The sequence below is a fragment of the Euwallacea similis genome, chromosome 29 (genome assembly GCF_039881205.1).
Source record: "Euwallacea similis isolate ESF13 chromosome 29, ESF131.1, whole genome shotgun sequence".
Lineage (NCBI taxonomy): Eukaryota > Metazoa > Arthropoda > Insecta > Coleoptera > Curculionidae > Euwallacea > Euwallacea similis.
The window spans coordinates 753,508-768,248 of NC_089637.1; the positions used below are offsets into that span (position 1 = coordinate 753,508).

General features: G+C 31.9%; 1 protein-coding gene across 1 annotated transcript; it reads right to left on the bottom strand.

Moving 5' to 3' along the window:
- Positions 1–1,526: 1,526 nt before the first annotated feature.
- LOC136417687 (cuticle protein 16.5-like) lies at positions 1,527–5,900 on the bottom strand. The gene is made up of 2 exons (XM_066403507.1): positions 5,778–5,900; positions 1,527–2,303 (listed from the first exon to the last, which is right to left on the bottom strand). Exons 1-2 carry the CDS (start codon positions 5,787–5,789, stop codon positions 1,620–1,622), a joined length of 696 nt encoding a protein of 231 aa, XP_066259604.1. The 5' UTR covers positions 5,790–5,900; the 3' UTR covers positions 1,527–1,619.
- Positions 5,901–14,741: the final 8,841 nt, after the last annotated feature.

The following is a 14,741-nucleotide window of genomic DNA, read 5'->3' on the forward strand; positions in this document are numbered from 1 at the left end:
GCCCAAAATATCTCTTGATTGGGAGGAAAATTTAACATAATTAAAAAAACGTCCATTTAGATATCTAGGGGAAAGTTTAATTTGTTCTTCTCGCCCCTAGCTGTTTTCACTTTGATATTTCAAACGGCGTCCCCCATTTAGAGGCACATAATGGCAAGCGGAATTCAATTAGCTATGTAACTGTACCAAGAAAACTGAAATCTGTTAATGCCGTCGGGAGTTAGAAGGAAAAATGTGAACTAGTGCAAATAACTTATTGAGATTAAATAATTCATTTCATTAAGTGCTCAAAATGTGAACCGTTATTAGCGGGGCAATAATAAAGTCTGTTTCAATAACGGCTTGATGAACGATTTTCGGAAAATAAATTGATAGAAGCGGTGCATTAGAATGACCAGAACGCTCTTCAGATCTCAGTCCACTAGACTTTTTCCTGTGTGGTTATTTAAAAAATTAAGATTAAGATTAACTTCACTTGAAAGTACTCAAGAACTGAAAGATAGAATTTTCCTGGAGTGTTGAAGTATTACTGGACAAAAAAGAGTGTTCGCAAAGAATTTGGAAACAGACTTTATTATTGCTTCGCTAATAACGGTTTACATTTTGAGCACTTAATAAAACGGATTATTTCATCTCAATAAGTTATTTGCACTTGCACAAGTTTTTTGTTTTAACTCTCGATTCCATCGACCGATTTTAGTTTTCTTGATAGAGTGACATAGCAAATTGAATTCTGCAGCAATGATGTGCTACTCGAGGAGGGTGCCATTTGAAACATCGAAGTGAAAATACCTGGGATGAGGGGGAGGACAAATTAAACTTCCCTCTAGATGTTTCAACAGATGTTTTTTTTATTATTGTACATTTTCCTTCTAATCAAGAGATATTTCGGGTGGTTCGTTTTGAAACGAACACCCTATATAGTATTGTATGTCTAAATGAGGAAAAACTTAGCAGTCTACTTGGAAAATTTGCCTTGTTCCCTTGCAGTTACATTTTTTGATTAAACGAAATAGATTAAATGTCTTTCATGATTTCTTCACAGGAAGTCACTTAGTAGCCTTTTCTTCTTTCAAGATTTGCTCCTTAGTTCTCTAAACATTTCCAGCTAGGAAATTAGCTCCCTTTTGTCCTCCTATTTTCTTCACCTTTTCAGAATCTCAGTATGTCTCCTGGATTGCTTCTATAAATTAATTGTGTTTAAATCAAAGCTTTAACTGTGATATAATCATTTCTTACGGTATATAGTACAAGTACGGAAAATTGAGATAAACTGCCGCACCTACTCATTCAGAGTTGGTTATTATTTATGTCATTCACGTTAGCGTAATTTTCTCTTACGCGCAAACCTAAATTTAAATACCAAAATAGATCTCTAAAACAGATATGTATCTTTGCGTTTACAGTAGAACTTAATTGCACAGATTGGAAAGTTATCAACTGAGTCCCATCTCAATATTGCGCTATTGCATAACACTCGTTTATATATGAATAAAATTTTCATTAGGTGTCAATAACACGACAAATCTACAAAATACATTTATTTAGTATCACACTCATAAAAAGTATATATACATAAACTTTTTGCACAATTTTTTACACAAATACTGTTGAATTATTTACCACAATTTGGCACCTCCATAGCCTAGACTCAAAGGAGCTCCGTAGCTCTTGGTCAAAATAGGGGCGGAAGCAATGCTCACAGCGGGAGCAGCAATGCTCTTGGTCAACAATGGAGCACCGTAACTCAAAGACGGGATGTGGCTGTCCAAGCTAAGGGCATGACCACTGAGGCCCAAAGAGGAACTGTACCCATAAGAAGGAGCAATCACACTCTTGGTTAAGAGTGGAGCTGAGGAGGCATATGAGATGGCAGGGGAAGCGTAAGAGACGGCTGGTGCGGCGTAGCTTTTAATGATTGGAGCTGGGGCGGCATAAGAGATGGCAGGAGCTGCGTAACTTTTGATGATCGGAGCTGGAGCGGCGAAGGAGACAGCAGGGGCAGCGTAGGAAATCGCAGGAGCGGCATAGCTCTTGATGATTGGGGTTGGGGCGGCGTAAGAGATGGCGGGAGCAGCGTAGCTCTTGATAATGGGAGCTGGAGCGGCGTAAGAGATGGCAGGGGCGGCGTAGGATTTCAGCAAGGGGGCAGAGGAAAGCTCTAAGGAAGAGTGAGATAGACTGCCGTGGTCGAGAAGGGGTTCAGCTCCAAGGCCATAACCAAGGCCTAGCAGACCACGCTTGGACTGCTTCTTTTCATCTTTTTCGGCGGCAGCGATAGCCAAAGCAGCAACAAGGACGATCTGAAAAAATTTTTTTTTTAATATTGGATTGAGTCATAGCGTATCACGAGAATATCATAGCTTTTTTTTGCTGCTGAATTTTTTTGGAGTTTTTTGTCTGCTTACTAAACTGTAAATTTTAATATTATTGCGCCTATGAAATGAGCAATTGAGTGATCCGTATTTATAACTTCAGTTATTGCAAAAGATGTCTTTTAATGATATGCAACCCCTTACCAAATTTCGTTAAAATATCAACTATGTTTTAAATACTAAAAAAAAAAAATCGTTTTCAAAACCATATTTTATCGCCTAAATAAAACCGTTGCGGACATATATGTATATAAGAACTGTTTGCTTAAAATTCAATGTATAAGTACGATAACATAGTGAAAAAACTGTTCTAGAAACTCTGTCTTCTCTTGAAACACTTCGTATATTTTAATATTATTTACACATTCTGATTGATTTAAAATGTTGCTTTGACAGAAAAGTTAAATGAGCACGTATATGTAAGTAACAGACTCAAGAAGATTTTTTTTGGATTTGAGAACAATGGTTTTGGTACACTAATAAGGGTTTATTTCAATTTTTAGTTACCTATTTACATACGCGATCCAAAGAGTTTTTTCTATATTGCATTAATTTTAAAATTTTAAAAAGGGCTTCCTAAAGCGGGTTTAGTTTTTCTTCCAAAATAATTTCTTTATTTCTGATAAACTTGCTAATTATCGTTAATAGTTTTTGCATTAATTAAGATCTTTATTATACTGAGGAGATCCTGAGAATTTTTGTATAAAAGATACTAAACTATTTAAATGCTTTAATTTACTGCTATCAGGTGTTTTTTTGTTTCGTTGCATAATTAATCACAAACATCATTACACAACAAAATATTAACTAAGAGGAAAAATAGTTTTACTCTGAAATATATAACATGAAAAGGATTATCTGCAGTGTACAGCAGGTTTACAAGACTAAATTTGAATTGAAATAATTGTAGTTTTCAGATTTAATTATAATAAAAATTGTACTTTCCAGCCCTAGTCCAATAATAAGCATTCTGTGATGGAATGGTGAGTTTTTTAATATATCAGTCAAAATGCTTTGAAATTTTAAAAATTTTTCTACTTCTTTTTCCAGGAGCAAAATGTCAGTAGAATTTTTTCATATAGAAGTTGAGGTTGATAGAAATGAATATAGATGTACAGGGTGTTTCAATTTGGAGCGTTTTAACAGGAAAAACCTATAATAAATGTAATGTTTTTTACGCAAAATCAATATTTTAATAAATAAGAAAGTTATTAGGGATTTTCAAAATGGCAAAAATCGAAAAACCTTCTGTATCTTAGTGGGCTGTGACGTTATTGGGAAACGGTTTTTGGCATTAAACATTTCTCAAAAATCGAGCCCGTGACATCTAAATCAGTTTTCTTCTATCTAGTAAGGAAATAGGTTTTTCTTGTCGAAACACTCCAAATTGAAATACCCTGTACATTACATCCTTTCCAAAGTTTAAATTATTAATATCCTCATAACTTTGTCTTCAGAGTATTTTCCATGGATGATTCTAAAAATTCGCATCATCTTTATGGAACATATGTGTTTGGTGATTTTGTTAGTAAAGGCTAAGCTATTGTTGTTCTGCCAGTTTAATGAGAACATAAATTTGTTGTTAACATGGAAACAAAATGTTGCAATTGATTAATTGTGCCATTTCTGTGCCATCTATATTTCTACTAAACTTACCTGCCGTTCAATGATTTGCCTCTAAATCTTACGTACGTATCACTAAATTATTTACGTGATTATTTACTTGAGGATAATGATCATAGAAATTTTCATAGAACTTATCTCTTTGTATCACATAAAAATTTGCAACAATAAAGAAATCTGATGGACATCTCTGGAAACATTTTTCATGACCCGAATTAGAATAGCTTGCAGAAAAATAATTACATTGGTCAGAGTCAAATTACCAGAATTTCTAGCATGGAAAGGTTGTAATCGAAAACATTTTTTACAAAAAACTGAAAATTTTAAAGTTGAGTGCTAACTTGAAATATACTGAATTTCACTGAACTACACTATCAAAAACTATGCATTTCTAAATTACCATACATACTTCTTTGAATTTTGACTCAACAGTCAATCAACATTTTAAAAGTCTTATCGCCTTTAAAAATTGAAGGATTGTATATCTTATCAGAGAAAAATAAGATTGTTTCATGTTAAATATTTTCATTTTCAAGACAACATATTCCATATCAAGTCCTGCAGTTAAATATTTGTGAAGCAAAATTTCCTAATTGTAGCAAGAAGCAAATCAACCTTCAGTGCCTTGAATAATGAAAATGTAGAAAATGTTAAGAGAATTTATCAACATACTAACACCAATGATATACTCATGTCATACCGTTAAAAAAATTGATATAAAATGTATTTTTGCTAAAATTTTGTTATTTTGTAAGGGTTTTTTCGATTTGGTTATTTTCGATAGAAAAAAAAGTAATTTATATGTACTCATGGAAGTCTGCTGTATAGTTTATAGAAAAAGAAAATTAGATAAAAATATAGTTAAAAAACGAGATAAAAATAATCCAGTATTTACTAAAAATCATTAGATTGAAAATTATTTTAAGAAAAGTGTCAAAACCTAAGTTTAGTATCTTTTTCTGATTTTCCTTCTTTTTTGGTTTAAACTACTCTTAATATATACAGTATTGTTTATTGATTTTGCATTACCAAAACGCGTTATTTCAGATATACATATTGTGATGAATATTTGAAAATATTATTAAAAAATGAAATAAAATTTCTTAGAGTTATTATTTCGGTCACCTTTAGTACATGAAATATGGTGGATATCCCATAGATATCAACAGGCGAGGAAATTAGAAACTTCTACATAATAAACACCTTTAAAAGTTGAAGAAATTGATTTCATGAGAGTGAATTAAGTAAATGGTACAAAGGAGTATAAACTACACTGAAAAAAAGTATTCTTTTCATCACTAAAATTTTTAGAAGAAATTTTAAAAAAATCGAGCGATATAAAATTTAATTTTACCATTAACTACAGGAATAAGTGGATAAACACCTTTAAATTAATTATATAAACTACAGAAACTGTTGCGAACCAAACTGTACCTCCCACGAGGTCCGCAAGCCCTTAACAAACTCGAAAACCTGTTAGGGAGTCAAATTTTAAAAATTATTCGCAAATTTAAAGAATATAATAAAAAATAAATTAATAAATGAATGATCATTTAGGATAGTAGGTAGCTAATGAGCGTAATATCCGAATGGCTTGCAATGAAAGGTATAAAAAAAATAAAAAATCGAAGTAAAAAGCCTTCAAAAGGAGCTGAAAAACCTTAGAACTGGGGCCTTAATAGCCTCATAGAAGAATCCATGCTAATGATTATTACGACAATTCAGGCACACACAAGTAAAGAAATGTTGATTAGATACACTCACAGAACTACTACTCACCAAAAACTTCATTTTTGGACAAGTTATCTGAATGAACTGATACCAATACCTTCCCTCGCTCTCTATTTATAATTATAAACAAAAGTGGTGGAAAAGCTGGGCAGTTCAATTCCTGTGCCTTACTTTTATGACATATGCTGAATTTCTTAACGTGATCGCGAAAAAATCGCTTAAACTCGAATATCAGTACATGGCCAGTGGCGTGGCCAAGGTTTATAGCCGGTAATTGTTAAAAATATGCCCATTGCTCTTGCTCATTGGACGTTCTAATTGCAATAGGATGTTTGACGTCATCACATTGATCTCACCGGGTACCGATTATGATTCAATCCGAAGAAATTTTCATGAAACTTGAAATTTTGACTTCGAAAGGGCTGTAAGTGTACCGCACTGGTATAATTTCCCATTTCTCTCTTGTTTCTTAAGCCATCGGTTAATTATTTTTATGTTAAAGAGTAGGAATTAGACGCAATTAATGTTTATCGCCGTCTCACTGTTAGTTTTCCTATTTCAGCTGTAAGCGACTGCCCTATTTTCTAAGCGCTTCGGATATTGGCTAAAAGGTAGGTAGGTATAGTTTGTGATAATTGCTTTACTAATTTATTAATGATAGTAATCTAGAGTATAAGAAATTAATGGCAAGGAAAAAATTACTCACATTTTTGTTATTGTTTTATTAGCTTATTTGCTAAAATGTGCGAAAGTATCGAAAAACAAATTTAAGGCCGCTCACTATAGCTTATTGAAATGATTTTGAATGCTTTAAATAATATGGCTTAAAATCAATAAAAAGAAATAAACTTTGATTAGTATTTAAGATAAAAGTTGCTGGGCTCGGATTAGTGGTCTTGCTCTTGGGACATTATGCAAATGTCTCATTTCCATGGTACAGTTATGTCAATTACGGTTGATTTATCGTTAATATCGGGAATCAATGGTATTCTTTTGATCATTTGATAGAAAGGGTTTCGAGTTCTAGTGTGTAGCCCGAACTAACCTGAACGATTACATATCTGTAAAATGAGAACAACTCAAATGAAACATTGGGGGATTATTTATGGAAATTACATGATACTTTTTTCCACTAGATGAACATTATTACATAATTAGATGAACACTTTCTTGAAACTCGGTTCGACTATATTGACAAATATCTATGTATTGACCACCTTTCAAGACCATCTATTTCGGCCTCATTGAATTTTATGCCGTCATATACAAGAATATTTGACGACTATACCAACATTCTTTACATCCTTTATATTCTTAATATTCTTTATACAGTATGATGTAAATGTATGGAATAAATTTATTAAAAATTCAGCGATGTAGTTTTTGCAAAAATGCTCGGACACGTGGATTTTTATTTTTTCTTGTAGTTTTTCTGATGGTAACGTCATGTATACAGGATGGCTCAAAAACGAGTTATGACCATCAACGTCATTTTTTCAAATGGAAATCCCTATTTTTTATTTCATTTTCGGATTCTACATCAAATTCTAAGTATGTTTCATATACCATATCCTATACCTAAACCCAACAGTTATCGAAAAATTTAGGTATAAACATATCAATAACTAAGACAGCTCTTGGACCAGATGCACTTTGTATGGATGCCATTTTTCCTTTTTTAGCGATCTAAGGATCGTCGACTGATGTAAATTATTATCGAGTACGACCTGCCTGAACTAATGCTAAAAAAGGAAAAATGGTATCCATACAAAGTGCATCTGGTCCAAGAGCTGTCTTAGTTACTGATATGTTTAGACGTGAATTTGTCGATAACTGTTGGGCTTAGGTATAGGGCATGGTACTTGAAACATACTTAGAATTTGATGTGGAATCCGAAAATGAAAAAAAAAATAGGGGGTTTCATTTGAAAAAAATGAAGTTGATGGTCATAACTCATTTTTGGCCACCCTGTATACATGATTTTACCATCAGAAAAACCGCAAAAAATATAAAAAGCACGTGTCCGAGCGTTTTTCCAAACCCCACACCGCTGAATTTTAAATGAATTTATTCCATACATTTGCATCATACTGTATATACATATACTCTAAATAGACAAATAATACTATACTGCTGGTCAAATCAACTGCATAATACTAATTTTTATTCCGACTTTAAAGACGCAAGTCGTGTCATAATAATGTAGTTTACAACCTTGGTATATAATATATTATTCTCAAAATGTCAAAGTCGTAAGAATGTCTGACATAATTTGCGTTTGAATTTAACATTTTGTATGTAACATCAATAAGAACAAGCCAAATAAATCAGGCCACGATATAATCAACAGGCTCAGTTATTAATTCCGAATGTGTTAATATTCTTTGATATGGAAAAGAAACGGTCAAATAGAGGTATTCAAGTAAATTAGCTACAGCAATGCGTGTGTTATTCGCTTTGAAAAGCGAGGTGAGTACTTTTCACACGATAAAAAAAATGAATTCAAGACTATAGTGATAAGCTATTTAACACATATATTTAAATAGATGAAGAAATGTAAGACAAAAATAAATACGGTAAAATGTACAATACGTGAGTAACCTTTAACAAACGATTTTAGAGGTACAGGGTGTCCGTTTCTGGAGCTTAGTTCTGAGAAAAGTAAAAGGTACAATGTTGGTTAAATTGGGATAAATTTGCGACATTTTGAAGTTCAAGAAAATACCGTGTCAAAATTAGAAAAATTCCGATGACTTTCCGAAGTATCCGATTTCGATTATTATCATGTTGTGTATGTCGATTATTATTATATATTGTTAACTGAAGACAAAACTAAACCTTAACATGTGATAAGTCATCGTGACCGCAAAAAAGCTGAAGTCAAAAATGTGAAAATTTAAGATGGTACCTTTAAAAAAAACAAAGTCAATAATGGTTTTCGATAATGAAAACGTCGGATTTTAAATATGACATATTCACATTGTACAAGAGAAAAAGTTGCTATGATCAAGTGTCATGAAGATCATTTTGAATAACGTCGTTAAATAAGTAGAAGAAAAAATAAAATCGTTTTCCCAATATTTCACTCTTTTCAAATACCGTCGAAAGTCATCGCATTTTTTTTAGTTTTAAAGAAGCACATTTTTCACTCCAAAATGATGCAACTTTGTCTCAGTTTAACCGTCGTAATGTTTTTGTTATAATTGCCAAGATTCCCATGGTTGAGCTTCAGAAATGGACACCCGGTATTTTAATCAAAGTGATGCGATATTCAAAAGGTAATCCGTTGACCGTGTCTATTATACAGTGATTTCATTTTAAAAGTAGCCACCACTTTTTATTTCTTATAGTACAAAATTTCAGAAAAATTCTAGTATAACTTTATAATGTTTTAAAGGGGGGCGAATATTGACATTAAACTTAACTTTCCAGGAGCAAAGCCTGAATCTCCAGAGCTACTTATATAAAAATCTAAATGGAATGTTTCTTAACACGATATTTGAAATAGGATCTTTTTGACTATATTTCTCGTTAAAATTCGATATATTATTATTCAATAATTTTAAATATATAATAAAATTTTAATAAATATAAATATGTATTAAAATTATATAATAAAAATATGTATTAAAATTTTTCAAGGTAATCAAGTGTATCTTTTTCATCATAGAACTTTATCATCAATGCTTAATTACAAATTAAAGTGTTTTCAAATTAATGGAGGGATTAAGTTTACATAATTCTTGTCTAATTGTAATTTGATTTGTACAGATAACTGCGACGGTTTTTCCAGAGTATTCATTCCACCCATTATATGGGAAACTGGAAGATATACGATATTTTGAAACTTCAACACCCTGTAATTAAAATACATAAGTTGTACAGGAGAATTCCGCGCGTACATATGAATAATTTTTTTCTATTGAAAATACCCAAAAACCCGTCGTAAAATTTAAAAAAATTCGCAAAGTTGACGATATCGGTGGGTTATTGGTGTTCGTACGTAAGTCCTTTCAATTTTTTATATTTTCATACAATATTATTTTTTTCTGATAAAATATACAATGTTATAATTTTAAAAAGGATGATGAAGTTTTAAAAATATTAATATAGTGACCATTATGTGAAAATTTGAAGGTTTGATATCGGAGAAATGTTAAATTTTTTATGGTCTAGTTCAATAAAATTTAGGATAATTCAGGTTAGTACTAGACATTAAAATTTCTTGCTTTTAGAAAAATGTTTTCGTAATTTTTCGATCATAAATTCTCAGTGATAGAAATTCTCGTAATTTTATTCTGCCAAATGTAATTATTTTTCTGTAAGTTATTCTAATTCGGGTCATGAAAAATACGTTTTACATTTAACAGATATCTTTGTTTTGCAAATCTTTAGATGATCGAAACTCAAGAAACGGATAAGTTCAATGGAAATTACTATAGTGGTCATCCTCATAATAAATTTAATTCTCATTCATTGAAGCGTGAGGCATTATTCCCAACAAAATAAGAGAATGAGAGAACTATTTTTATATAAATTGTAAGGAATGGTGCAGAAATTGGTTTCCAGTGATTTAGAGGCTGCCTAGGGGATGTGTATACTTTTTTTCCGAGGAAAATCTTCTAAAGGTCAAATGTTGTGACCGGATAGTGTGAGATTTACTACTAAAGCTCCTACCCACTAAAAACTTGGTTTGTTTTGTGAACCCTCACTGACCCGGAACTCTCCCTGAGGTATATAGCTTCGGAATCGACAAGGGCTTCGGTATTATTTGATCTGATTCTCGTAAATTCTTCACAATTTGTTGAGTGGTTTCTTTTAGCAAGTTTTAGTGAACTTACTTAAAAACGGTTTTATTTCAAATCTGCCTGATGTAGGCCTCTGGGACAGTATTAGGGGCAGTGAGGGGAAATTCCTGCTGTGCGTTTTTTTTGTCTGACTATTAAAATGCCTGTTTATGTGTTGTTTAGGGGATGTGAACAGTGACCTCCACACTCCTTCACATTGTACTTAACAACATTGAAATCGAAATTCAAATTTACTCATAGCACGAATTTCACTATATATTCACATAACTGAAATTTAATATTTTTCTACTGAGCTCATGTTTCTGTAATTTTCGTAGATTTTTGCAAGCTTCTTTCCATTATCGATATCTGCAGTATTTTTAATTTAGGTATAAGACTTATCTCTAATTAGGAAAAATATATTTCGCTGTCTGATGCCAAAAATATAATGCACAAACATTAATAACATAGTGATTTTTATGCATAACAAAGAACAATTTGCCCAAACACTTGAAAAATTATAATTTCCGATCCAGACTCTGATAGGCTCCATGTCACGATAAGTGATTGGGGTTTAGATGTTGCTAGTTAAGGGATAAACCAGGATTCAAAAATCGTTGAATCGTAAATATTACTGAAATAAATGACCCGATTTGCGCTGTTATCAACAATCATAGCACAATCATAATTTAACCATGTTTAATACGTTAAGAAATAAATGTTTGATTTCGTTCAATTACGACCGGTTGGTTACAAGACCGATTTGAACCATCTGCATCTGGTTTGGTTGGCTTATTTTAAAAATGTAGCGCAACACTTGAGCCTGCAAACGTTTGGTCGTATACATAACAAACATTCATAATCCAATAAAGTTGCATAAGACCATTATACAAGACTTTCAGCAACAATTAGCATCTTTAAAAATGATATGTAAAAGTTGCGAGTAATCCTGACCTTGCAACACATTTTAAACATGAATCGCCTAAAAGAAATTGTTGTCCAAGATTTGTTCATTCCGAGCGTACGCAATATCCTCTCTCTATAAGCCACTCTCTGTAAGTGGTTTTGACCGTCTTTTGATTTATGTAGGAACCGCCACTTGAAAGATATAGAACAGCCATTAATAACACTTAAGTTTTATCATTGGAAATTTTTAATTCGATAATTGCAATATAGGCTTCAAAGTTAGATAATTTACGCAGCGATTATTTTATATTATGTCGGAAAAGGAATTAGTCAAATTGGGTTTTCAAGGCACAACATGCTTGTGCAATAGAAAGTAGGGGACTGAAACCCCCGGTGATGAATTTTTACCTTTTGTCAATGCACCAATAAAGTTGTCGATTTTTAGATTGGCTAATTAGCAAATATTTTCAAAAGAACATTTATTTCAGCGATGGGATTCTGTACGCGTTTACGTGATTACGTGTTGAACTGTTCCGGGGTATGCGGTTGGTCAGCTACTTACGTTAGTAAAACGTTAATAAGAGGTAAATAACGTAATCCTTTTGATCCATGGGATGTAAAACGTTTGATGCGCAAATGACATTTTTCTACTCTTCTACATACGACCAACATAACATCATACCTAGTTATTTGATTAGAGGCGGTTAAACAATTAACAGGCGTTATTTTTACTTTATGTTCCGTTGCCCAGAGCGGCGGGCGTTAGCACAACTTTATGGCCCGCTGCCGCAACACATGGGCCGTAAAAATAAAATAACGGTCGTAGGCTCATTTTTTTTCTGCGGCGGGAATTAAAATTTAAATAAAAAGTATCGATTTACTTTTGTATAAATAGAATTTCTTCTGTTATATCCACTAAAGTGCACCCACCTTTGAAGATTTCTTCTCAGGGTCAGCTGCCCGTGAGTCTAAAGTTATGTCTTCTAAAGTAAGGAATTGTTTAAGAAGTGATTAGTTACCACATTTTGAGTAATTTGGGTTACATTATTGTATTCTTTTTAGTAGCTGACACTAGATGGACTCACATTAACATAGAATTTAATGTAGCAATTCTTATTTATCACAAGCTTTGTTCTCATTCTCACATTCCTCATTAGTTACATTGACGCACTTCTGTCAGTGGCGGTGTCCTGTGGCCTGTCTTTTATTATGTAATCAATTATCAAAAGACATAAACCAAAACTAAAAAGAACGCTTCTTTGTTGAGAAAAACGTGACAAGGTCAAGATTATCTTTGTGAGGTAATTTACTGTGTATTAACACGATAATAAAATGATTGTTATTTAAAGTGTTATATAATTTCTTGCCAATTTGCGATTCAAAAACAGTAATTAAAGCTTTCAGTAAAGAAGGTGTGAAACTACTCTTACATAAATATTTTAGAACAATAAAAATATACAGGGAGTCTTTAGCCGAGTCTCCATTAGAAGAATTTAAAGAATCGCAAAAACTAGAAAATCACAATTTGGTATGCAGCCATTTAAGCCCGAGATCTATTGATTGAAAATATGTTTGAAAAGGCGAAAATATCGGAAATTGATAACAACTTTGTTATTTTAAATGGAATGACTGTTTTTTTATTTTTTTTATGATTCTATGTTAAATTTCATGTCAACTTTATTTAACATACTGCTAACCTAAAATATCAACTTTCTGAGATAAAAATTACTTTATACCAAATTGGCACAAATCTTCTATGTTACAAAAATATGCTATAGCGAAACAAAGAAAGACAAAATAACTAAATTTTGGCAGTAAAAAGTCAAAATAACGCACTTCAATCTTTTGTTCGGTCGACATTTTTGTATTGGTCTAGTTCAATTTATTATACAGACCACTGTGTAAATGCCTATTAAAATTAAAATTAAAAGCATGAGGTGCATTGTTTTGACTTTTTACTGGCAAAGTTTTTTCTACCTTTCTTACTTCCACTATAACAAATCTTTACTACACAGAAGATTTCTTCCTATTTTGACAAAAAAACAGTTTTTATCTCCGAAAGTTGACATTTTAGATTAGCAGTATGTTAGATAAAGTTAACATGAAATTCAACATAGAATCTTAAAAAAAACACACAGTCATTCCATTTAAAATAACAAAGTTGTTAATAATTTTCGATACTTCCGAAAGTGCCGTCATTATGAAAATTTTTTAATCAAAAGATCTTGAGCTCGAATGATTGCATACCAAATTGCGATTTTCTAGCTTTCTCGGATCTCTAAATACTTCTAATGGACACTCAGCTAAAGCCACTCTGTATAATTCGGAAATATAATTTGCAGTTTTCTCAATGGTCCGTCCTTGAATGCTAATTACTGATGAAAGATAAGAATGAAATGAGATAAATGGCATCAATTCATTAACTTATTAGATGAAATCGATTAGGAGAGAATTAAGTTGTGGGAATGTGAAGTAAAATTTAGATGCTGAATTTAAAAAACAGTTTCTTAATTTCCATTTCTTTCTAACTTTTTTTGTACAAATGTTTGATAATTGTTTAATTCTTTTATTCTTTGAAACACTGCGAATTCCAGACCGGCTAAATCTCAAATATTGTTAATCGAAAAATATAAAAAGAATCACAGGTAGTAAATCGATCATGGGTAATTACTTAAAAATATTTTCTAGTTGGTATAATGGTAATAAATGACCTTAATTAAAATTCAATAAAAATGATTGTAAGAGAAAATAATTAAAAAGAAAATTCTAAAAATAAATATATATATTTTTTGTTATTATTGAATAAAATACTCATTCTGGTGGGAAATTTCGGGAAATATTAGTTTTATCATTAAACAGGGTGTTTCATAATTAATGAGTATTCGAAGTCAGGTAAAATTTATATTTTTAGTAAATTTTAATTAACTTTACAAGAATTAATTTTATCATTCAAATAAACCGACCACTCAGAGACGTTAAGATTTGGAACATCGAAAGGCTCAGAATAAATAACTGAAACAGTAGCGAAAAAATGCGGACTTCAGAGTGCATAGGAAATGACGAGGTTTGGATAAGATCTGACACCAGATCATATCTTCTGGATTCAAGATGGAATCAGAAAATGGGATATTCAAGTCCACTAACGAAAAAAATACGCGTTGGTAAACGCTTAACTGCGGTCTAATATTTCTAAATTTATGGAATCATTCATATTTCCTTAACTGTCTGACAAACTCCAGTATATCGATGGAAATATTCATGAAATTAACTGTCATGTATCTCCAAGACATTATCTTGATTTTTGCTTTCGGTGAGCTGT